This window comes from Phascolarctos cinereus, unplaced genomic scaffold, assembly GCF_003287225.1.
Source record: "Phascolarctos cinereus isolate Bilbo 61053 unplaced genomic scaffold, phaCin_HiC Scaffold_1;HRSCAF=81, whole genome shotgun sequence".
NCBI classification, from domain to species: domain Eukaryota; kingdom Metazoa; phylum Chordata; class Mammalia; order Diprotodontia; family Phascolarctidae; genus Phascolarctos; species Phascolarctos cinereus.
Genome location: NW_027555514.1, coordinates 142,990,345 through 143,014,773, shown reverse-complemented (window position 1 = coordinate 143,014,773; position 24,429 = coordinate 142,990,345). Strand labels below are relative to the sequence as shown.

At 42.2% G+C, this 24,429-nt stretch overlaps 1 protein-coding gene across 9 annotated transcripts in view; it reads right to left on the bottom strand.

The window, feature by feature from the left end:
• ATXN7L1 (ataxin 7 like 1) overlaps positions 1-24,429 on the bottom strand; it is a 258,320-nt gene that overhangs the window by 30,984 nt on the left and 202,907 nt on the right. For all 9 annotated transcript variants that reach the window (XM_020984562.2, XM_020984561.2, XM_078154441.1 and 6 more), the window contains one exon: positions 6,406-6,683. In XM_020984562.2, coding sequence (XP_020840221.1) covers positions 6,406-6,683 — 278 coding nt within the window. The remainder of the gene's footprint in view (positions 1-6,405; positions 6,684-24,429) is intronic.

The window sequence follows — 24,429 nt, the reverse complement described above, 5'->3', positions numbered from 1 at the left end:
CTAATACTGACAAAGGTCTCATGAGTTACAAATATCATCTTTCCATGCAGGAATGTAAACAGTTCAATCTTAATAAGTCTCTTATGATTTCTCTTTCCTGTTTACCTCTTCATGTTCCACTGAGTCCTGTATTTGAAAGTCAAATTTTCTATTCAGCTCTGGTCTTTTCATCAAGAATGCTTGAAAGTCCTCTATTTCACTGAATGACCATTTTTTCCCCTGAAGGATTATACTCAGTTTTGCTGGGTAGGTGATTCTTGGTTGTAATCCTATCTCCTTTGCCCTCCAGAATATTATATTCCATGCCCTGCGGTCCTTTAATGTAGAAGCTGCTAAATCTTGTGTTATCCTGATTGTGTTTCCACAGTACTTGAATTTTTCCTTCTGGCAGCTTGTAATATTTTCTCCTTGACCTGGGAACTCTGGAATTTGGCTATAATATTCCTAGGAGTTTTACTTTGGGGATCTCTTTCAGGAGGAGATCTGTGGATTCTTTCAATTTCTATTTTGCCCTCTGGTTCTACTATATCAGGGCAGTTTTCCTTGATAATTTCTTGAAAGATGATGTCTAGGCTCTTTTTTTGATCATGGCTTTCAGATAGTCCAATAATTTTTAAATTCTCTCTCCTGGATCTATTTTCCAGGTCAGTTGTTTTTCCAATGAGATATTTCACATTGTTTTCTAATTTTTCATTCTTTTGGATTTGTTTACTGTGTCTTGATTTCTCATAAAGTCACTATCTTCCAATTGCTCTATTCTAATTTTTAAGGAAGTATTTTCTTCAGTAAGCTTTTGGACTTCCTTTTCCATTTGGCCAATTTTTCTTTTTAGGGCATTTTCTCCTCATTGGCTTTTTGGACCTCTTTTGCCATTTGGGTTAGGCTATTTTTTAAGGTGTTATTTTCTTCAGTATTTTTTTGGGTCTCCTTTAGCAAGCTGTTGACTTGTTTTTCATGATTTTCTTGCATCACTCTCATTTTTCTTTTTCCTCTACTTCCCTTACTTGCTTCTCAAAATCCCTTTTGAGCTCTTCCAAGGCCTGGGACTGATTCATATTTTTCTTGGAGGCTTTGGATGTAGGAGCTTTGACTTTGTTGTCTTCTTCTGGTTGTATATTTTGATCTTCTTTTCACCAAAGTAAGATAATATAGTCTGACTCTTTTTGCACTGCTTGCTCATGATCCCAGCCAATTACTTGAGTTTTAAACTCTTTGTTAAGGTAAGAGTCTGTTTCCAATGTGGAGAATGTACTGTCTCAAGCTTCAGGGGGTTTGTACAGCTGTTTTCAGAGATACTTGTAGGGACCTGTAAATTTTCAGTTCTTCCAAGGTGGTATGATAAGGGGCGAGGTGTTTACTCCTTTCCTGGCCTGTGACCACAAGTATCCTTTCTGTCCTGTAACTGTGAGGAGGGTTCCTCTCCACCACTCAAGCTCCACCAAGCCAGCGTCCTCCTCACCCCAGCACTGCGCCCAGAACTGTGACCCAGATCCAAACAGGGCAAAGCAAGAGATTCCTGCCTCAGCACTGGCAAAGAGATCCCTGCAGTCCCTCTCTGATCAGCCACTGGATTCCCCCTCAGTCTGTGGGCCGGAAGCTCGGGAAGCAGCTGCCCCCCCAGGGCCGAGCTCTTGGGGAATGGAGCTGAAACCCCACCTTCCTTTCTCAGCACCAACAGAAACAGACTTTTCCCACTGACCTTCTAAGTTGTCTTTGGCATTCGTGGATTGAGGAGTCTGGAAACCTCCACAGCTTCCCGAGATTCAGTCCTCTGAGGCCTGCTCCAGGTTTGCTGCGGCCTGCATGCCCACGCTGTGCTGTGCTGTGCTCCCAGCCCGGCACAATACACCTTTCTGATCAATCATCCAGGTTGTCTTGGGCTGGAAATTTGTTTCACTCTGTCTTTTTGTGGGTTCTGCTGCTTCAGAATTTGTTTAGAGACATTTTTTATGAGTATTTGGAGATATTTGGGGGAGAGCTCAAGCAAGTCACTGCTTTCACTCCGCCATCTTGGTTCCGCCCCCCCTTCCCCCCCATGGCTAATTTCTCATGTTTGGGTGTGACTCCTGGAAGATACAGGAAGAGGAGAGTCCTGAAGCCATTTACTGGGTCCAGGATTGCTATGGTGCTTGAGGCCCCTGGATGATAGAAGACAGACCCAAGGAAAGATGGTCCTAAGGTACACATCTGAACATGTCACTCTCCTATTCAATCAAATCCAATGGCTCTGTATTGCCTCCAGGATCAGGTATAAAATTCTCTGTCTGGCCCTTAAGCCCTTTGCAACCTGGCCAGCTTCCTACCTTTCCATTCTTCTTCCATCTTATTTCTGTCCACATACTCTACAATTCAATAATGTCTTTGTTATTCCTTGTACAAGACACTCACCTCCCCACTTTATGCATTTTCACTGGCACTCCTCCATGTCTGCAATGCTCTCCACCTAACGGCTTCCTCCAAGTCCCAGCTAAAACCCCACCTTTCCTACTCCTTAAATGCTAACGCCTTCCCTCAGTTGTCTGTACATAGTTCATACATGTTCTAGCCCCCATGAAACTCTGAGGTTCTTGAAGGCAGTGGCTGTTTTGGCCTTTCTCTTTGTCTCCAATGTTTACCACAGTTCCTGGCACATAGTAGTCACTTAACAAATGCTGGTTAAATGTTTAGAGGCAGCTAGGTGGCACAGTGGATAGAATGTTGGACCTGGAGTCAGGCGAATAGCTGTACTATCCTGAGCAAGTTTCTTTGTCTGCAAAATGGGGTGTAATAAGGGTGGTTGTGAGAACAAAATTAGGTACTATTTGTAAAGTGCTTTGCAAACCTTCATGTGCTTTATAAATGTCAGCTGTTGTTGCTACTTGACTTGACGAATCTGTAGCTAGTTTCCTTTTCATATTTTGTGACAAGGGCCACCCACATTAATAAAAGGGATAAGCTTGACTTGCCAATTTCTCTGAAACATTCACATCTCCTGGGACATGTGACTTTTCCACAGTGTCCATTCTCAATTTCTCCCACTGAATCCAGTTCAGCAGGGATCGCAGAATTACAGAATTTCTGTGTTAGAAGGCACTTCAGTGGCCATTCAGTTCAACTGGGGAAAAAAAGAATTCTCTAACATACTGAACATGTGGTCATAGAGCCACTGCTTCAGGGCTCCAAAAGGGGGAAGAATCCACTTTGTTCAAGACATGACATCCCATATTTAGATCGCTCTGATTTTTAGGAAGTTTTTCAAACCCAAACATGTACCTTCTACTTTGCAACTAGTTCTTTTCTCTACTGCTAAGCAACATCTAACCCCCCTTTCTTATGAAAACCTTTGAAATATTTGAAGACAGTGATCATGACTTTTCTTTCTCTAAGCTAAATAACCACAGTTTCTTCAACTGATTTCTTTTATGGTATGAATTTGAAACCCTTCAACATTGAGTCCGAATCCCACCTGTGACACACCCTAGGTGACCTCAGGCAAATCACTCAATCTCCCATGACCTGTCTGCTTATTTATAAGATGAGGGGATCTTTGGACTGTAGGCCCTGGGGCCTGTTTATAGCTCTAGTTCTATCCATAATTCTATGACCATCCTGGCTGCCCTCTACTGGCCACTTCCAGTTCTCCATGTCCTTCCTAAAATGTGGCTCCCAGGATCAACACAACATTGCAGATGTGCTCTGTACAACAGAGCTACATCCTCCTCATTCCTGGAAGCCTGCACTCTCCTAATGGAGCCCATCATTGAATTCATTTTCCTGGCTTTCTTGGAGAGCAGAGGCCAGGAAGCTCCTCAGAAACCTGTGGATTTATTCAGATGCAGTTTTAAAATTGCTGCTCTATGTAAGAGGGACAATGTAGGGTGACATAAAGAACCCTGGGCTACATGTGCTGAGTCCTAGTTTGTCTTAGTAATACTACTAATTAGTCGTAGGACTCCAGGGCAAGTCATTTAATCCCTTCACCCAAATGTCCTCATTCATCAAATTAAGGAAGCTGTTCTAGGTGATACTGCAGGGACTGTTCCCTTCTGATAGCTTATGCCACTGAAGGACTTTGCCTCATCTTAGAAGCCATCTTGAAACAGATTCTGCTGTCAGCTGAGGCAGCGGAAAGAACAGAGGACTGAATGATTAGGAGTCGGAAGAGTCATTTCACCTCTTTTCCTTATCTATAAAATAAAGAGTTTGGACCCAATATGCTATGGCACCATGGTGTAGGGAACAGAGAACAGGAATGAAATAGGGAAGACCTGCTTCAGACACATACTAGCTATGTGACCCTGGCATATCACTTAACTTTTCTTAGCCTCAGTTTCTTCATGTGTAAGTTGGGATGCCAGCAGAACCAACTTTACCCTGCTAAGGATCAAATGAGATAATGTATGTAAATGCTTAACAAACCTCAAAATAGCTATAAATTTAGCTATTATTTTGAAAATGATCACAACAAATGCTCCCCAGTATATGGATGGTGGTGGAGGGGGTGGTGGTATTTGTGTGGGTAGAAACTGACTATGGGATAAATGAACTTAATGGAGGGCCTGGATGGTTTCTATAATGGAGTGGAATGGGGGAAGGGTGCTGGTGTGTGTGGGGGGGCTAGTTGTAAACTGAGCAGATTTTGCTAAGACTCTGAAAATCTGTCTGGATGGTTGCTGGTACAAAGTCTGAAACTAGTGAATGGAAGTGTTCCATTTTAAAGAAATGGAGATGGGAGTGGGGGTGGGGGGGGTGGAGGAGGGGTGTGAATAAAACAGGCTTTAGTCCTAAGCCAAATTCCCCAGCAGGTTTCTGCCAAAGTGCCTTTTATTTTTGCTTCATTTTTAAGAGCTGAAAACAGTTAGGACTGGGGGCACCCGTTTCCCTGTGAGCTGCTCTGAAGTCATTAAGAAAGAAGCCAAGGTAGAAGGCAGTCAGCCCTACCCTGGTGTGGAGCCCTCAAGCACCCCCACTCCCTCCTTGCCCCCCCCCCACAGAGCAAACACCTCACATTGCTTTGGAGCTGGGCCATTCAGGCAGGGGCAGAAAGATGGCTGCCAAGTGTGAAAGAGAGGTGGAAGAAACAGAAGAAAGGCAGAGAGATAAAAAAAATACACCATCAAAAACCAAAACAAACCAATGACAACAACCTTTCTTCCCTTCCCCTTCCTCCAAATAGCAGTAACAAAAATCCAGACTGGTGTCCAGGATCACACATTTGTCATAGAAAATGAAGTGAATGCTTTTGGAAATATCATGTCTATGTCTGCACTGTTTAAAAAAAACTTTCCATTCACTTCTGTGAGACAAAAGTGTAAATTCCCATTAGGAAGAATAGCTGGGGCATGGAGTCTGTGAGGCAGTATCAGTATAAGAAAACCTGAGTCCCTGACCCTAAACCTTGTCATGCCGATGAATAGCACACACTGAACTATTTAAGGCTGTCAAACTTGATTCACTAACTTTTTCTGGAATCTAGTGGGTCCAAAGTCTTATTTTTAGTGGCGTCTCTACTACAGATAATATTCTGTATAACCCCCCGCCCCACTATTCGTCACCCCAGTGTGGTCTTTCTTTTAGCTTATTGTCAATATGGGTCTTGCACCCACACTATCTTCTATGGCACTTGAGCTGACAAATCTAAACCAATGCCCCATTCACGTAGGGAATCCTGCTGGAAAAACAAAACAAAACAGTTTGAGAGATCACTCAGTTCTACAGGGAACCAACTCAGAGGTGGCCAGGCAGGGCTGCTCAAGTGACTGCTCTGGGGAGCACTGAAGCTAATTCCAATGACAAAAGCCACTGTCAACAGCTCTGGCTTGGGCTTTTAAAAAAGAGAACACTGAACCAATCATGTGGCGGAAGCTGGAGTAGGAAAACCCAGAATGAACTTGGAAACCTACCATGAAAAAGGGCAGAGGCTGAATTTCCTCCTTTGAAACCTATTGGCATGACCATCCCTAATCTCTACTGAGCTCTTTGAGAGATGTCATTGAGAGTTTTCCTAAGCCACTGTTGAAAGTTACTAGAGTGAGTCAATGAGCCTGTCTGTCAGCAGAAAATGTCTGTGCAGAACTAGATGACTACAGTGGCCCTGGAAATTATTCGGATTTATTGTTGTTGTTATTGTGTGGCTAGAATGGCCTCCATTAGTTCTTTAGGCTGGAAGACAGGGCACTTAAGCAAACACACAGATTTAACTGGATCCTGGTAACAGCAAAGCCATTTTAAGCTAGGATTTTGTGAATGAATGATCTTCCCAGTGGGGGCTCTTTGCAGGTCAATCCCACTTGCAGCTCCCCTTTCACAGGAAGAAGGACCTCACTTGGAGGTGCCAGGGCTGATAGGAGTGGGAGTGGCAGCCACTCAGCTGGGGAGAGGGAGGGGGCCAGCAGGCTGCCAGACTCAGAAGGTGCTGGGACCTACCTGAAAGTCTCTTGTAAGGCTTGTTGCTTTTGGTGCCATTTTGGTGTTTCTTGTCTACTGAGGGAGATACGATTCCTTTGCCATTCAATATCTTCTCTGGTGATGGTGGCACCGGCTTGGACATCAACACCGGTTTAACTAAAGGTGGGGTAGGCACGGCAGAGGAAGAGGTGGCAGAGGTCACAGGAGTAGTGGTTGCTGAGTTCATTTTGACATTGGCACCGTCTGCCTTCACTAGGTTAGGAATTTTCTCTAAACTGACTATAGGAACAGGAACACTGCAAAACAAAGAAACAAACACAAATTCTTTCTTTGATGCATCATGTCCACTGAGGGGAGATGTTTACCCGACCCCATGTCAGCTGCAAAGCCACTCCATGATCACTCATTTGTAATAACCCTGGTGATGTGGGCTGTAGGGAGTTGCTGGGAACGGAGATTCATGACCAGGAGGAAAACTGGTATCTCAGGTCAGGCACGGGACCAAGAATGGCATCAAAGCTGACCTCTTCCTTCTCTCCCACCCACATCCTGCTTGATGGCCACGGATCACCACACTGCGTCCTCCTCCCCCATCTCTTTAAGTTGGTCTCATCTGTAAGACAGCACCTTTGGTGGGCACAATGTCCCTGCTGTGATGCTCAAGGAGAGATGCTGGTTGTTACCAAAGAAAGTGTGCCACTTGCTGAAACACTCTCCTCACTTGCTCTAGCATGCAGCTAAGACTCCCATCCTCCTCCTGATCAGGCCTGACATCTGCTCAGCTTGGGAGTGCTGACAGGATCACACAACATGATGGGATGGCTTCAGGCCAGAGGACTGCACAACATGCTGTCTGAAGGCTTCTGGATTACTCTCATATCCTGGGAACGGGCTAAAATTGAGTGAGCCGCTGTGTAACATTATCTAATATCCCATTTTAGTCAGCGAGTTATGTAAATGGGCAATTCTCAGAAGCTGGCAGCTTTCTTTCCATGATGAATTTTAAAAAGGCAGTACATGAAGGTGTACTTTCACTCCTTAGAATTAGCACTAGTCATAGCCATTTCTTCCATAATACCTGAGCACAGGACTTTTTAAATGGCGTTAGTCATTCCTAGGGATCTATGAGGGGCTTGGCCCTAGGTTAGGTCCCTGAAAGAAAAGGGTCAAGATTCCTTTAAATCTCCATACAGGCTCCAGGGGAACCTCTCCATTCTCCCCTCAAAACTCAGGCTCCTTCTTTAGATCCTGGCTGATCTGTGAGCCAGGAGCTGAGCACCCAAGTCTACTTAGGAATATATCATGATGGACGATATACGATTAAGTCTTTATGGTCCAGCAGCCACTAAAAGGGTGTCTGAGAGGCGCCAGGCTCCATAATTCCTGTTTTGTTCATCTGGGATGAACTCTTTAAGGGAGCACGGTGCTAGAGTGCTAGACTTGGAGTCAAGAAGCTCTTGGTTCAAATCCTGCCTTCACACACTTAATAGTTGTGTGATCTTGGGCACCTCATTTAGCTTCTCAGACTTATTTTCCTCGTGTGTGAAATGGGATCATAATAGTCCTTACCTCACAGGACTGGCGTGAGGATCAAATGAAATAATGCATTTAAAGCATTTTGTAAACATTAAAATGCTAAATAAATTTCAACTATTATTATTATTATTACTACTCCTAGAAATGGCACGGAGTTAGGGAAGAATATTTTATGTCCATAGAGATAACGAGTTCCCCCTTCTCTAAATTTCATGAAATGTTTATTTGATTAACTTATTAATTTAATAAATTATTATGATACCTCTTTTGTCCCTAGCCTCCTCCCTTTTTTTAAATAGCAGCACAGATGCTGTTCACAGATTCTCAACATCTTGGAAGGCAAATATTGGACCTGACAAATCCACTGTGCTGGTTGGGAATCCGGAGTCTGCCCACTCCTGGATTCTTTCTAGAACGCTCTTCTCCTTGGACTAAGAAAAAGTTTTACAAGACTCTAGGTCTTTCAATGAAAACAAGCAGGCTGGTGGTTTGGGGTAAGACATGAAACCATTACTATTTCAAGGATTTCCAGGGTAGGTAAAATGGTGTCTAAACTATTATAGACACAAGTGGACATCTGCTAATTTCTAAATTCTCATCTCAAAGCACTCAAACACATTGAAAGACCAAAACAACACTGAAAAAGAGAACTTGCAAACCTTCTAATCTAAAAATAAATGAGAAAAATGAAAACCCCATATACACATAAAACAAAACCCCAAAGTTATAACCTGTACCAGGGAACTTAGGATTACTAGGAACTTTTCCCTTTCTTTTCCTTCCTTCCTTCCTTCCTTCTTTCTGCATACCTGATAGCTGATTAATGATAACCACTGATTTCATCCCTACTCCTTTTTCTAATATGCTGCCTTTTATTTCTATTTCTATTACTATTTATTTCTGTTCTTTGAGTATGGATAAGGTGCTACGTAGCACATCTAAGTCCTTGACCAAGAAGCTATCAACATCTCTTCTAACTGCCCTTCTGTTTTCTTTGTCATCCATCTTTGGATAAAAGGGAAGGGAATTAGCATTGAGTAGCACCTACTAAATGCCAGGCACTGTGCTAAATGCTTTACATATTATTTCATTTGATCTTTGAAACAACTCTTTGAGGTAAGTGTTGTAAGTGCTAGGGAAACTGAGGAAAACAAGGTTAAGTGACCTGCCCAGGTCTCACACCTAGTAAGGGTTTGAGGGTGGATTTAAATTTAAATCTTCTTGACCCCAGGTCCAGGCACTCTATCCACTGAGTCACCTAGTTGCCTCAAAGAAAGGTGTGGCATAATGGAAAACACATTGGGGTTTTGAACCAACAGAATTATATTCCTGGTTTTACCACCTATTAGAGCTATATGACCTTGGACAAGTCAATTATCCAGGAGTCTTAGCTTCCTCACATGAAAAATGATGATAATAATCCTTGTTTTTACTAACCAAAATTTTGGAGTTGTGAGGAAAGCCCTCTGTATGGAGGCAACAGAAACGTGAACACTTATAATGATAATGAGTCTATCTACCAAATAAAGTTCAGGAAAGGTAATCTAAACTTCTCAGTTCTAGTCTAATTTCTTGCTTGAAAACTTTGTGTAAGTCAAAGACCACAGGATTACAGATTTAGAAACAAAAGGTCCTTACAAGGCATCTAAATGCCATATTTAACAGATGAGAAAGGTGAGTCACGGAGAGGTTAAGTCATTTGTCTGAAGTCACAGAGGTAGTAAGGGGCAGAATTAGGATTTGAACTCAGGTCCTCTGACTCCAAAATCAGTTCTTTTCCCACTGCAGCATGCAGCCTTCTGAGCCATTTGGGGCCCTCCTTTACCTATTTGCAAAGTGCTAGGTACATAATGCCTTCGAAACATTTTTACTTGAATAGAATAACCCAAGGATATTATGAGAATTGATGCAAATACACAAGAAAAATTAAGTGTTTAATGTAGCATGCTGTATTTTCCTCCCAAAGTGAATATCCAGCTAAGACCTGACTTCCCCAAATCAGCCACAAAATTACAGATGTAACCAGTCCAATTCTTAGGAAAAATGTCAATTGTTTCATCTCCTTAGAACTCTGTCATCCCAATTATGTTTACTTACACTTTGACCAGGATAGATAACATACCTATTACCTATCTCCTATTTTGAGCTTTCTGCCAATGGATAGTGGAGTGATTATTTACTATTCTTAAGCTGCTAGTTAGTGTTCCTAGAAACTCTGCTGGGCCCTAATTACCCCCTGCCCTGAAAACCTCAATATATAGAGGCTGATAGCAGAATCAGAATGAAGACACCCAATAGGAGAACTCATCAGGAGCCTGAAAAATAGCAACATCCAATTCTTTCTAGCCTCAGTTTTATTTTGGAAGAAGGCAGAATTTGGAGAGAATCTGGACAAACATCTATCAAAGAATTCCAAATATAATGTGGTCAGTGTGGGACTTCTGCCTGGCAAAGTTCCATGATGCCAAGCTATGAAGTGGAACTTTGGGGGGTGGCAGGAATGGTACACTTTCTCTGGGGTGCAATATTCAAGGGTCTAAGACATCTCATAGACCAAGGCTATGGTGCAGAGGAGACAGAACCTGGCAGCTGCTACTTTTGATTACTTACTTGGTCACTTTTTTCCTCCCTAGAAAAATACAGGGTAGCCCTCAAGTCCCTGGGAAAATGTCCAAATATCCTTCTGAAGTAACATGATTCTCGCTAGAGCCAAGGAGGAGACTCTGCTGGGAATCAGCAGAAAAGAGAAACTGGCAACTATAATGGTTCTAGCGGAACCAAGGAGCCAAAACACATCACCAGGCAAAATTAAGAGGAAGAGAGAGAAGTGAAAATCATACCTATGTGACCTTACCACCCTCATCCCACCCAATATAAATGGCAGCCATGGGCTCATCCCAGTATTCAGTCTCCTTTCTTCACTGTTACTGGCAACAGTCTTGAATTCCTAAATCAGTGAACAGAGGAGGAAATGTATGCAAGATTGTGCCATATACAATTTGCAAAATAAATCCCAGGGGTTCTCAACTTTTTTTTTTATAAGCAGAGCATGAAACCAACCCGAAACCTGGAGAGCACTTCCCCCTCCCTCGGGGTCACTCCCCACTTTTTCATTTTACTTGCTTAGTTAGCATTTCCCTGTGCTCGTCTTCTAAGCTAGGGTAGGCGCTCTAAACGTGAGTTCTCAGAAACATGGTCTTTGGGTGACATGGGGCTCAGGTAAGATTGGAGACCTTGCAACCCCAGTTTCTTGGAGACTTCAGGGGGTCTCTGAACTTGAACAGAAAACCCCCCAACAATTATTTCCAAGAAAGGGTTCATGGGCTTTACCAGACTGCTAATGCAGTCCATGACACACAACAAGTTTTAAGAATTTCTGCCCTATAGTAAGAAAGAATATGTGTGGCAAACACTTCTGGAAAGTTTTCTTCTCTAACCCCGTTTTTCTGTCTGCCCATCACCCTCAGTTTCTTTGCCTTTGGACTGTCTTCTCTATCTCTCTCTCTGTCTGCCCATCACCCTCAGTTTCCTTGCTCTAGCTCTTTTCCTAGGACACAATGGGTCTAAGCAGTATTTACTTAGCAGTGCATTCTTCTGAGGAGTGTGGAGTCCTGAAGAACAAGGTAAAAGTATCCCCATTTTGGAGGCGAGTTAAAGCATTATTACTTCTCCAATGACGGGACTATGTATCTCCTTTTCTGTACCTGATTATATTAATTTCACCTTAACTTCAAAACTTTAAAGGGAGGATGGGCTGTAATGAGTAGCCCTCAATCTGTTGCCTACGAGGTTTGTTTGTGCTTTATTTGCCAGGGTGGTGAGATTAGCCATCCTCACTTAGGTCTGATGGCTCACTTCCTATCACTTCCTTTCCCCAGTTACAAGGAATTCCCCTATTCCCTCCCAGAAGCCTCACAATTAGTCACATTTACCCACTCACTATCGTCCTCTTTGCAAGCAGTATGTGAAAGAGAAGGATGATTCTCTGATCTTCTCCCGCTGGCTCCATAATGCCTGTTTTGTTCGCTTGGGATGAACTCTTTAAGGGAGCACGGGGCAGCAGCTTGCTTCCCTGCTGTGTGTAATATACTGGGAGTAGTTATCTCTGTACCTCTGCACAGCTGTCATGGAGAGAGGATTGCACAGTCAGGGACCACCCTCCCTCATCCCTGCTACGGGCTCCCCACAACCAAGAGTGCTTTGCTATGTTGGGGGACAATCTGCCCATTTGTTTTTGTGCCCCTCTAGTAAGTGCACATCTTCCTTCTGATGTACTTGGCATGTATAACTTGTCCTTTCCAGCCAAAGTGACCCTTTGGCCTTCACGAGTAATGTTCCTCTTGCATTCATTCATACAAAGTGCATTTCACACACTCTCACTACCTCCCCTTTACGCCCTGTCCCCCTCCTTACTGTCTGCAATGGAGCTGAGGCAGATTATCTCAATTTCCATTTGAGGAAGGTGGCTTCCATACTCCTAGATCCAGTTGCTATCAGAATGATTATACCTTACTGATGATCAAAATTTACTGTTTCATCATTGTCAACAAATAAGTCTTAAGAACTGGAGAATTTTAGAGTCAGAAGGGTTCTTAGAAATAGGTTTGCAAAAATGTTTCCCAATCATCCTTATACTTACCAGCACAGAAACAAGAGGCATTTATTGAGTGAGGGTTCAAAAAATGTAATACTACTGCTTTGGAATATATTTTTGATGAAAATTCTTAGTTATCTTCAGACTAATTTCTTTTAGGAACCTGTGCTAATAGGCCTAATCCAGTACCTTTTCATTCATATGACCTTTAGGGAACCTAGACAGGTCAATTTAATCCAGTACTCCCTTCTTAGAGGTAGGAAACAGCATTACACTATCCCTAAAGGACTAGCATTATCTTATTTTAAAAGACCTTAACGTAGATGATTCCATTATCTCTATTGATTTCTTCCCTTTAAAGTGATGATTAAGAAATTATCACCTGTATCTTTCAAATTTAAACAAGACTTGGGAAGAACTTTAAAAACCACAATATCATCAATGAGAACACTAGATTTAGAAATATCTAGGGGTGTCAGCCTGAAAACTGGAAACCTCTGATACTAAGCATGGTACATAGCCGGTATCCAGTAAATGTCTGTTGAATGAATGTTATCTTTTATAAGAAAACACTTGGAAAAATCTTTATAAATTCAATTTGCAAACAACTTCCTAAGTACAGATTACAAGCACAGCCTGGGAAGTAAACAAACAAACAATCCCCTCCTCACCAAAGCTAAACCAACTCCTTTCTGAATATTAGGCCTTGGAAATAGAAGGCATTACAGGTATTCTTTTTCAGTTTTAGCAAGGCTTTGAATTCTATCCTACATGACACATCCTCAATACGTCACGAAAATGTCTACACCACATAGTTATTAGGTGGGTACACATTTGGTTACAAGGCAAAACCAGAGAGGTTACAGTTGAATCACTGCTGACTTAGGGGCCATGCTAGGAGGTGCGACGCAGGAAAGTGTTTTATGTCATTTGAGTGGAGTGTTTTATGGCATTTTCATCAATGACCTAAGTGACAGAAAAGAAATTTGGCTCATCAAGTTGGCTGAGGCCCTCAAGGCTGAAAAGCTGACCAGCTCCTCAGAAGGAAAGGATCAGAATTCCTTTCACAATGACTTTGGTGAAACTTCAAAACACTTGAAAACAAACAAAATGAAGTTCAGTAAGGACTAACAGTGAAAAATTAAGGGTCCAGGTATCGAGCCTCCACCTCAGACTGGACGCGAAGTTCTCACCCTTGAGGTCCACTGAGTTTCTGATTGGTAAGCGTTCTTATCTTGCCCAAACCCACTCTTCAGCTTTCTCCATCCCGTATCATGCCATGCCACCAGGCCATGCTATCTCACACGTACTTTCTTCCCACCTTCCAATCTGCTTTTCAATTCTAGCTCTGAAAACAAATCAACTCAACATTAACATTCTTCGAAAGGATAGTCAATTGTTATATGGTTCCACTCATCACCCCTGTGATACCCTTGTTCAAAACACTTCTTTTTGGCCACCACTCCCCTATATATGCTATATGCCCCTATTTGAGGGTAAGCCCCTTGAAGGCAAGGACTGTTTTGCTTGCTTGCATGCAATTCAAAGGATATAACCTATATAAAGAACTTTGCAAATATAAAAACAGTATTATAATTATTATGAGAAAAAAATCTTGGTGTACTGGCTAGTGCTATTTAAGAACATGATACAGAATGGAGATGACTCACTTCGAGAGGAGAAACCATCGTGTGCTCCTCCATGGCCTCACCTCAAGGGATGTCATCAACTACTGGAAGGTTGGGAAGATGGCTTGCACCTCACTCTTCTGGTGATGGCCCACATCGGTGTATGAATACACAACATAGCCATAACTACCCTTATTCCTCCCTGTCTTACATACTATTCCCCTACCTTCAAGATGTAAGATCCTAATGTAATCCTCCCTCTCTCACCTTCACAGGCAGGTACTGGCCCCTAAGGGCACTTATAACCTAATTACTAACTGGTTACTCATAGCAACAGCTGCCATAGATGCCACCAGAAAACTTACTCCTCCTCCACCCCTCACTCAGCACACTCACCCCCAGTCTTACAGGTCACCTCATGGCTTTTATACTCTTCAGAGGTGGGCTACATCTTAGGGCAGTGAAAAAAAAGTCAGTCAATGAGCATTTATTAAATACTATGCACCAGGCACTGTGTTGAGAACTGGAATAGTAAGACCCTTGCCTCTGAATCACCACTACTCTTGTTTGTTTTGGGTAAGACACAGAGAATCTCATGTGGTTAGTAGGCATGGTTGTAATCTGCCTTGAAGATCTCATTATATTATCCTTCCCCCCAAAATTTACCCCTCGTCCAAATTTCCATATTTTGGTCAAGGGCACAACCATCCTTCCAGTCATCCAGATTGACAACCTCAGTGTCATCTTTTATTCCTTGTTCTCTCACACCTTATGGCAAAATTGTGTCATTTCTACTTCACAACATCTCTCCCACTTACTTGTCCCCTTCTCCCCACTAACATAGTTCCCACCCTAATTCAGGTCCTTTTCACCTTTCACACCTGGACTATTCCAATAGCCTTCTAATTGGTTCTCTCCCATCACATCTCTCCACTCTCCAATCCGATCCTCTCTACAGCTGCAGAAGTGATTTTTCCAAAAATCACTTTCTGATATCTGACCATGTCACCACTCAATAAACTCAAATGGTTCCCTATTGATTTTAAGACCAAATATTATTTCATCTTTGTATCCTTATGTAAGTTTTATAACAGTTATCAGCACAGAAGTACATGAAGATAATTTATGAATAAGTAAATATACACATATTGGGGGTGCATGCTCAAATTTTTCTTACAAAAGAAGGTGCAGTGATCAAAAAAGTTTAAAGACCCCTGTTAGTAGGGATGTGGAAGAGAATCAAACACAGAAATTCATGGAAGGTCTCTTGTTGGGAGACATAGTCTAGGTACACTGACCTACACAAAAAAATTATTACCATCTCAGGAGGAAAAATGAGCAAGAAAACAATAGGGGCAAGTAAATGATGATGATGACGAGGAGGAGGAGGAGAAGGATCTTAACTGGTATTTATATATTCTTTATGGTTTACAAAGTGCTTTCCATATACTATCTCATCTGATCTTCACAACAACTTTGTGAAGTATATGCTCTAGGTATGATTCTGATCATTTTGTGGATGAGAGAGATACCTGAGGCTCAGAAAAGCTGAGTGATTTTCTTTGGTCACATAGCTAGTAAGTGTCTAAGCTAGTATTCAAAGCCAGGTTTTCCTGACTGGAGTGGAGTCAGTCCTTTTACAGTACATTACAGGTCTCCTAGGAGACCTAGAGCTGAAAGGAACCTCAGAAGTCCTCTAGAACAATACCCTTATTATACAGATGAGGTCAATGAGACCTATTAAAAAGCAAGTGATTTGCCCAAGGCAACACAGGTAATAAGTGGCCAGGATTCTAACTCAGGAACCATTTCTCTTCAAGTTCAATATTCTTTCTACTACACCCCACAAATTAGTGATACCGTGACTAAGGCAACATTCACTTCAGTAAAATTTTTAGGATTTGACTTTACCCATTGGCAGAACAGACAGCCAGTACTCAACACAGTGTAAGAGACACCAGTCAGTATCGCACCCCTACCTCCTCAGAACAGAAGAAAACAAACTTTACTTCAGCTGCTCACTGCTGTCTGGAATTCTTTTGACCAGGGATAGATAGATAGATAGATAGATAGATAGATAGATAGATAGATAGATAGATAGATAGATAGATATTTTATTCCACAGTGGGTTTAGGGAGAAGAAACAGCAGCTTAAATTCACATTAAGGTCTACGTGTCCGATAGCAGATCTTTCCTAAGAGTAGGTTTTGACAGAAAGAAGAGGAGACGGAGAAGTAAGGGACTGAGTCCTGGACAATAAGGAGAAAGGAAACCTGATCACAGAGAGTCACGAACGAACACTGAGTTCGAAGGTGGGGGTTTAAAGAGAAATTTCACTTACTACATAATTTAGTTTTGGGCCAACCCTACTTTAGGGGAATAATGAAGTGGGAAAGTTACTGTTTTCAGCCACCAGATGTCAGTGTCCAGAAGGAATCCTCTTTTGGATTCCTAATAATGGGCTCTCTTTGAGCAGAGGGTATTTGCTTCAGCATCCCCTCCTAGAGCCCTAAGAGCTGAGCAATTCGCCAGGCTCTCGTGTCAACAAAAATGCTAGTGTGGATGAAGGGCGAGGGAGCGTAGGCTCGGAAGGTACACTGAAAGAGCCTAAGAGAGAGAAAACTTCTTTTCCATCTCCTTGGCAAGGCTAAGGAGAGAAGCGAGTGGCCACCTCATTGGGTGACCTCAAGCACCTGGGTTAACGTGCCAGAGTGCCTGGGGAGGGCAGGTGCTAATCCTGGGGCCTCTTCTCTTACAGGCTCATTCATTCAGAGGGAAGTGGGGACTAAAAAGGACTGGATCTAAGCACTAAAGTGGTCATCTGAAAGCAGCTGATTTGGCACACGCATCAGGATCCCAATCTCTGCTCAGTACTGCCTTGTATGACCTACTACCCTCAGAAGGAAACAGGTCTTGTTGGCCCAAGCAGTCCCAAGGACCTTCTTGTTCAGCCTTCAGGTAGGTTCCAGTTTTCTACTCTGCCTTTTTTCTTTTTCAGTCCTGGAATCTAAGAATCTTAAGACTAGAAGGAATTTGAGATATTATCCTGTCCTTGTGGTGAACCTAAGCACATTTTTTTTACATCTTTCAGAAGATTCTCCTTTTCAAAGCTTTTAAGAAGGCATATGGACTGGGAAGGTATAATGAAGACAGAATTCCAAACACATCTCTTCTCCCTTCCCCCAAGCAGGCACACTCTCCCCCTCTACACTTGGTGGTCCTTGGGGAGAGTGGAGTCAAACATAAAGTGCTTGCTACAAAACATTTAGGAGAATAAGATTCCACAGCTTCCTCTAGTAGCCTCATTCTAAGGTCAGATTTTTTTTTTTTTGCTAGGGCTAACCTAAATCCTTTCCCCTGTAGCTTAAACTTGCTTTCCCAGTTTGTCCTCAGCAGAGGAACAGAAAACACACAAACCCATTTACTAGTCTGTGCGAGAAGGAACTCTTCATATAGAGGGGTAGTTGTACCCTACCTGTCTCTTCCCTTGGTTGACCAATCCCAATCCTCTAATCTTTGCGTCTTATATTTCTCAGCGCTTAGCAAGGAACCTTAACTTTGCACTGAACTGGAAGAAAACACCAAAAAACTCCTGTTCCATAAGTTCTTCATATTGTTTTCTAGTTACAAGTTCTGAACCAGCCATGTACTTCTTTTTTTAGGAGGCAATGGGGGTTAAATGACTTGCCCAGGGTCACATAGCTAGTAAGCATCCTGACTCCAGGGCTGGCACTTTATCTATTGTGCCACCCAGCTGCTCTTAGCCATGAACTTCTAGTAGCAGAGCGACCCAGGCTGAATACAATGACAGAATCATTCTAATGGTCTTATGCTATTTCCTCTTACGAAGTTATTGATAGACATTCCTCTATCATTCATGCTTGTGGGGTTTTTTTTCTTGCAAAAGCAGTATGCCTTTGCAAAAGGTGTTCATCTGCTTGTTTTAAGCGTTGTCTTTCTAAAAAATAAGTTTTCTATCTCTGTTTTTGCATCATTCATTTTTTTTTTACATATGATTCTCCTCTTCTTCCCTCTGTAACACAGAAAAGAGCAGTTATAGAAAGAGCAGCAGTTCTCAAGCCAATGGTTCCAATCCCACCTTTGGCACTTACTACCTGTATGAGCTCAGCCACTTTGCTTCACTTCCCCGGGACTCAGTTTCCTCATTTTTTTAAGGCAATTGGGGTCAAGTGACTTGCTCAGGGTCACACAGCTAGTAAGTGTCAAGTGTTTAGTCTGAGGCTGGATTTGAACTCAGGTCCTCCTGACTTCAGGGCTGGTGTTCTATCTACTGCACCACCTAGCTGTCCCCAGTTACCTCACCTTTAAAATGAGGGGGTTTGATTACAAGCCTCTGAGGTCACTTCCAGCTATTCACCTAAGGAGGTCTTTGCGACCCCATGACACAATGACTGTGCCTGCAGTATTTCCTTCATGCTTTTAAGAATCACAGTGCGATGGACTCAAATTCATTTGACATTTTGGGACCTTTTTTTTTTCCTCTTTAGAACTATGTTATAGAAATGTCATGCTGGGTAAGGAAGGGAGGAAATATTTGGAAATGAAGGTAATATAAAAATATGACACATTAATAAAAAACAGCAAAAAAGGTAATATGTACCCTAAGAAGTTGGCATGAATAGATGTGTAAACAAGTAGCACTGTGTTCACATGAGGTGAAGAGACAGGGGGAAGGGAATGAGTAATTGTCTAGCATCTACTCTGTATCTGGAACTGAGCTAAATGCTTTCAAAAAATTATTTCATTTGATCCTCACGACAACCCTGCAAAATAGGTGTTATTATCATCCCCATTTGACAGATGAGGAAACTGAGGCAAACAGAGGTTTGTGAATTGTCCAGAGTCACAGAACTAAGTAAGTGCCTGAGGGCAGATCTGAACTCAGGTCTTCCTAACTCCAGGCTCAGTGCTCTATCCATTGTGCCACCACTGTCAAAGAGAAAACTATTCTGGTGAGCAATAAAAAACAAACAAAAAAAAAGGATGGTCATCTTGTCATCTACTTTGGTCCACAGTCTGATTAGAGCACCCCTCCACAGAGCTGGTCATTCCTCATTCTTCTGTTTCCTTTTCTTTCCCAGGGGTAGGTAATAACCTTTCCTCCTCCTTGCAGAATTTCATTCTTTTTATTTCTGAGGACTTTTCTAATTTACCAGGGTTGCACGGAGCTCAGAGTCTATCTTTCAAGGTGTGGGGCTCTGCCCTTAGCTTGACCTCATCTGAAACCTAATGAGTGAGAGGCCCTTGAACGCTGAAGGAGCAGTAACCTTCTTGTCCCTGACGCCTCACTGGAATAAGCAGGTATTTCCCAGTCAGCTCAAAGGAGATCTGAAGCACCTCAACTTCTTTCGAATCTTTCCTACCATCCTCTCTACTGCCTCATTCCTCTCCCTGTATCTGGGGCCAATCCTTCTCTCCCCTCCCCTATGGTCGTCTCTCTTCAGCAGTGGTGGGGAAGGGTAGGGATGAGGGGAGGCTCAAGCCCAGAGGCAGCAAATCTATTGACAAATGACCCAGGAAGCTCTCCAAGACTACAGGTTGCAGATGAGAGGCTGAGCTGTATCAGTGGAGGGCCTTCAATACTAAGAGTTCCCCAGACCAACAAAATCATGAGTACAAGCAAAGCAGCCCATATCACTCCTTATTCTTTTCATCCTCCTTGAATGGTCAGGGTTAAAAACTCAGACACTTAAAAAACCCTTATCTCTCTCCTCTCTTTCATAGTCAAACTCGTATTCACTTTCTCTCTTCTTGTTCACTTCTCAACCAGTCGAAGTTAGGATTATAATCTTGTGGTTGTTCAGTTGTTTCAGTCCTGTCTGACTCTTTGTGACCCCATTTGGGGTTTTCTTGGCAAAGATACTGCAGTGGTTTGCCATTTCCTTCTCCAGCTCATTTTACAGATGAGGAAACTGAGGCAAACAGGGGTAAGTGACTTGTCCAGTGTCACAAAGCCAGTAAGTGTCTGACGTTGGGTTTGAACTTCAGACCTGGCACCCCAACCCCCTGTGCCACCTAACTAGCGTCATTACTCACCTGAAACTGTCCTCTCAGAAGGCTGTCACTGATCGCTTTGCTAAATCTCATAGCCTTTTCTCATTGTTCTTGACCTCTCTGGACCACCTCCTTCTCTGGGATATTCTTTTTTCTCTCAGTCAGTCTTCTTCGCTGGATCATCACCCGTGCTCTGCCTACTAGCCAGGAATGATCCCCAAGTCTCTTTCCTAGGCCGTGCACTTCTCTTTTTCTACAACCTTTGTCTAGGTGATTTCCTCAGTTCTCATGGTTTCAATGATAATCTCTAGGCTTATGACTTCCATCCAGCCCTTGTCTCTCTCCAGAGTTTTAGAACTACATCTCTAATTACCGACTAGACCCTCAAACAAGATTTCATATGGACCTCACTCTTGCCACCTCCAAAACAGAATACATTATCTTTCCTTCCAAGTCAATCCTTCTTCCAAACTTCTCCATTATGGTTGAGGATGCCACCATCCTTTTTAGTCACTCAGGGTCCCAACATCAGTCGCCTTCCCCTCTTCACTTTTCTTCACTATCCCTATAGTCAATTAATTGCTAAGTCTTGCCAGTTCTGTCTCTCCACCACTCACACCTGTCTATCTGTCCCCTTCTCCCCACTCACATGACCAGCAACCTAGTTGTAGCCTTGGTTACTTCTCATTTGTACTATTGCCCTAGCCTTTGGATTATGCTTCTAGTCTCCAATCTCTACCCTCTCTGTCTCTAACCATTCTCCACAGAGCCACCAAGATTGTAATCCTACAACATATTCTGACCACATCGATCACCTGCTCAATAGTCTTCAGTGGCTCCCTATGGCTTCTTTTTAAGATAAATACAAACTCCGCTGGCATTTAAAACCCTGCATGCTCTGACTTCAGTCTATCTTCCTAGCTTGATCTCACATTACGCCCCTTCCCCCACGTTCCAGACAAGCTGGCCAGCTGGCTCTTCCTAGAACATGACATTTCATCTCCTGTCTCTCTGCTTATGCAATCTGTACGCCTAAAATGCACCCCTTCCTTACCTTCACCTCTCAGAATCTTAAGCTCTTTTTAGGGCTCAACTCAGCTTTTCCTGATTCCCTTAACTGCTGGTGACACCTCTTCCCATTACTTTGCACATATTTCTATTTACTTATCTGTGTACATCTAGTTTTCTTCAGTAGAATGTGAACTCCTTAAGAACTTCTTCATTTTTGTCTATGTATCCCTAGCACCTAACGTAGTTCTTAGCACTTAATAGATGCTTATTAAGGAAGGAAACAAGCATTTATTAAGCCCTTACTATGTGCCAGGCACTGTGCTAAGTGCTTTCTAAATATCATCACATTTGGTCCTCACAACAATCCTGTGAGATAGGTATTGTTATTGTCCCCATTTTACCATTGAGGAAACTGAAGCAGACAGAGGTTAAGGGACCTGTCCAGAGTCACATAGGTATTAAGTACCAGGGGCCAGATTTGAACCCAGGTTTTCCTGACTCCAGGCCTAGTGCCTTATTCACTGTTGTCACCTAACTGCCTCAGCTGAGGGACTGTTATCAAGTGGACAGAGCCTGCAAAAATGTTAACTCCATGAAGCTCAACATTTTCCTAATATGGCCAAGGGCTGTTGAGAACTAGGGGAAAAAAATAACCAATGAAAATCCCAAGATTGTTCAATTTATCTTATTTCCTCTCCCTGTCCTACCCTTGGTTTTTCTTTAATGGAAATCTCTTACATCAAAGCACGTAGAATTCTATCTATTTCTTTTCTCTATCCAATCTCCTGATAATCCTCCTTCCCTAATAATATCATCAAGAATGAGGAAAATGAGATGTCATAACGGCTGAAGGCACCTTTCTTAATTTTGAAGAACCCAACATGCTTTTTCACCTCACTTATCCTTAGAATATCCCTGCAAAGTGAGGGAAGACTAGTCCCACTTTTGAGCTATATAACATGAAGGAGGCACAGAATGTTTAAGCCACTCAGTCACAGACACACACACAGGGATTCTGTAAGTGATCTGTTTCCTCAATTCAGTATACTGTCACCTAGACTCAGCTGCTTCTTTCCTCCTAGAGCTGTCATTTCTGAGCAACAGTCTTGCTTCTGGCCCTCACCAATACAAGGGAAGGAAAGATCAGTCAACCAGGTTTCTCTGTTAGGCAGCTAGCCAGGGCCTCTCATTTATAATTTTCCTTTCCATAAAGTATTGGGAAGATTCCAAAACACTTCCACTCCCACTACCATCACTTATAGGAGGATGTGCCTCCCATCTTGAGGGAAGACATGCTTTTCAGACGATGGGAAAAACATACAACAAACAATCTACCATTGCCAGAGTGTCCATGCAGAGAGGACAACAAGCCTGCTAATTTTTCTTTTTGCTCCTTTTCTTTTGGGATGACAGAATCACCTCTTGCATTTTTAATAGCTGGGCATATTTAGTATTCAACACACAGTTCTGGGTTGATAGGATCTAGGGAGAAAGCAATAAACCATCCTGGGGAAGAAAACCTGTTGTCTTCTTTCCTTTCATACATCAGGGCCAGTCTGAGTTCTTGACCAACTGGCCATGCTAGACCAATTTAGTCACAGCAACAGAGGGAGCAGGAAAAGACTGGCTGACTCTAAGTCCAGGTCTCTGCCTGGTTGGCTGTGTTCTTATGGCTAAAGGCTGAAGCATACATCATAGATCAGAAAGCCCTGGCAGGTGTCATCCACTACTAGTAACCCAAACTAATATGTCTCCATCTAGCATTGCTTTCCCCATGGGCTCTGTAGCAAAGGATTTCAGGATTTCACACATGGGTTCCTCTTAGCTCTGGCCATCTCAAGGAAAGCCATCTATAGGGAGGATAAATGATACTAACTATAAAAAACAGGAGGTCCTAACACTCAGAAGACTGGAAACCTCCTAAGCACTGTGAATGTCTGTTTGGGGCTAAACTCATGGCTAGGAACATAGTGATGGCCTTTGTATTAAAGAGGTGTTTTGGTTTTTTTTTTTTACTTTGACTTCTGTGCTTAGATTTTCTGATTAATGGTAGATGATTCTGAAATGACTGCTATGTCTATCATCAGTTATTTCCTCTCTGCTGAGGAATAATTTACTTTCATATTATGTCACTGGGTTTTTGTCATTTTTAGTACCTTCTGATTTTCTCTTTGAACGGCTCTTCTCAAACAAGGTTTCCCATGAATATGCTGAAATTATGAAAGTCCATGACACATGTGACTAAACAATAACTTTGTCCAGTGATTCCCTGAGTTTTAAGATCAAGTGAGGCATAAAATAGAGATATAAAGGCTCACCTACAGTGCTCTCTAATATCACAGAAGACGTCCCTAATGAAATCCAAACAAAAGAAAGATTCCCTATTGATGGTGTCTCCAAATGCTCTAATTTGCAGATGTCATGGTATTAATCATATCAAGTTATGGAATACTACAAAGCCTCCTATGTGAAAACCATAGCAACATGAAAGAGACTGGTCTAACTATCTACACTAGAAAAACAAAGTGGATGAATAAACATAGTGCCCAGACTGTGACAAAAAGCTAGCCAGACCAAGTGCAGTACATAGAAAATGATCTGGGATGAGATTTGAGCAGTAGGAAGAGCACACAGCATTTTAGAAATAGTTAAGTGCTTTTAATAGTCCTAAACTGCCTGCTGCCAAAAACAAAAACAAAAAAAACCAAAAAAACAGGTCTTTTCTTGTACCATCAATATTCTCTTGGTGATGAGTGCTGAGTTAGGCTTTTTGCTTTTGTTCCTCTTCTTTTAAGTCATTACTTTGTTCCTATGATAAGTTTTGCTTAATCTACTTTAAGGTGACCTTGTTCCCCTAGGAGAGAGCCTCATGTCTCACCCCACATGTCAACTCTTTCCCTGGTTTTGGAGTTTTAGTTAATGTACTGATTATTATTTCTTTTTTTATCTAATTTTTTTCCTTTTTAAATTTCCCTTCTTTCCTCCTTTTGGGTAAAAAGAACTAGGAAAACAAAATATACAATGATGAAAATAAGGTAAATGAAAAGAACCACCATAAAACAATCCACAGGAAAGTAGTAAAATGATAAAGAACAGTCATGTAGAGGTATAGAAGGGGTTCATGGGCATGAAAGATCATTTTTAATACCAGTTTTTTTTGGAGGGGTAGACTGATGAGTTTTGCTCATTTTTTTCCCTCCTTTTTTAAAAAATTAGTTTTCAACATTCACTTCCGTAAGATTTTAAGTTTTAAATTTT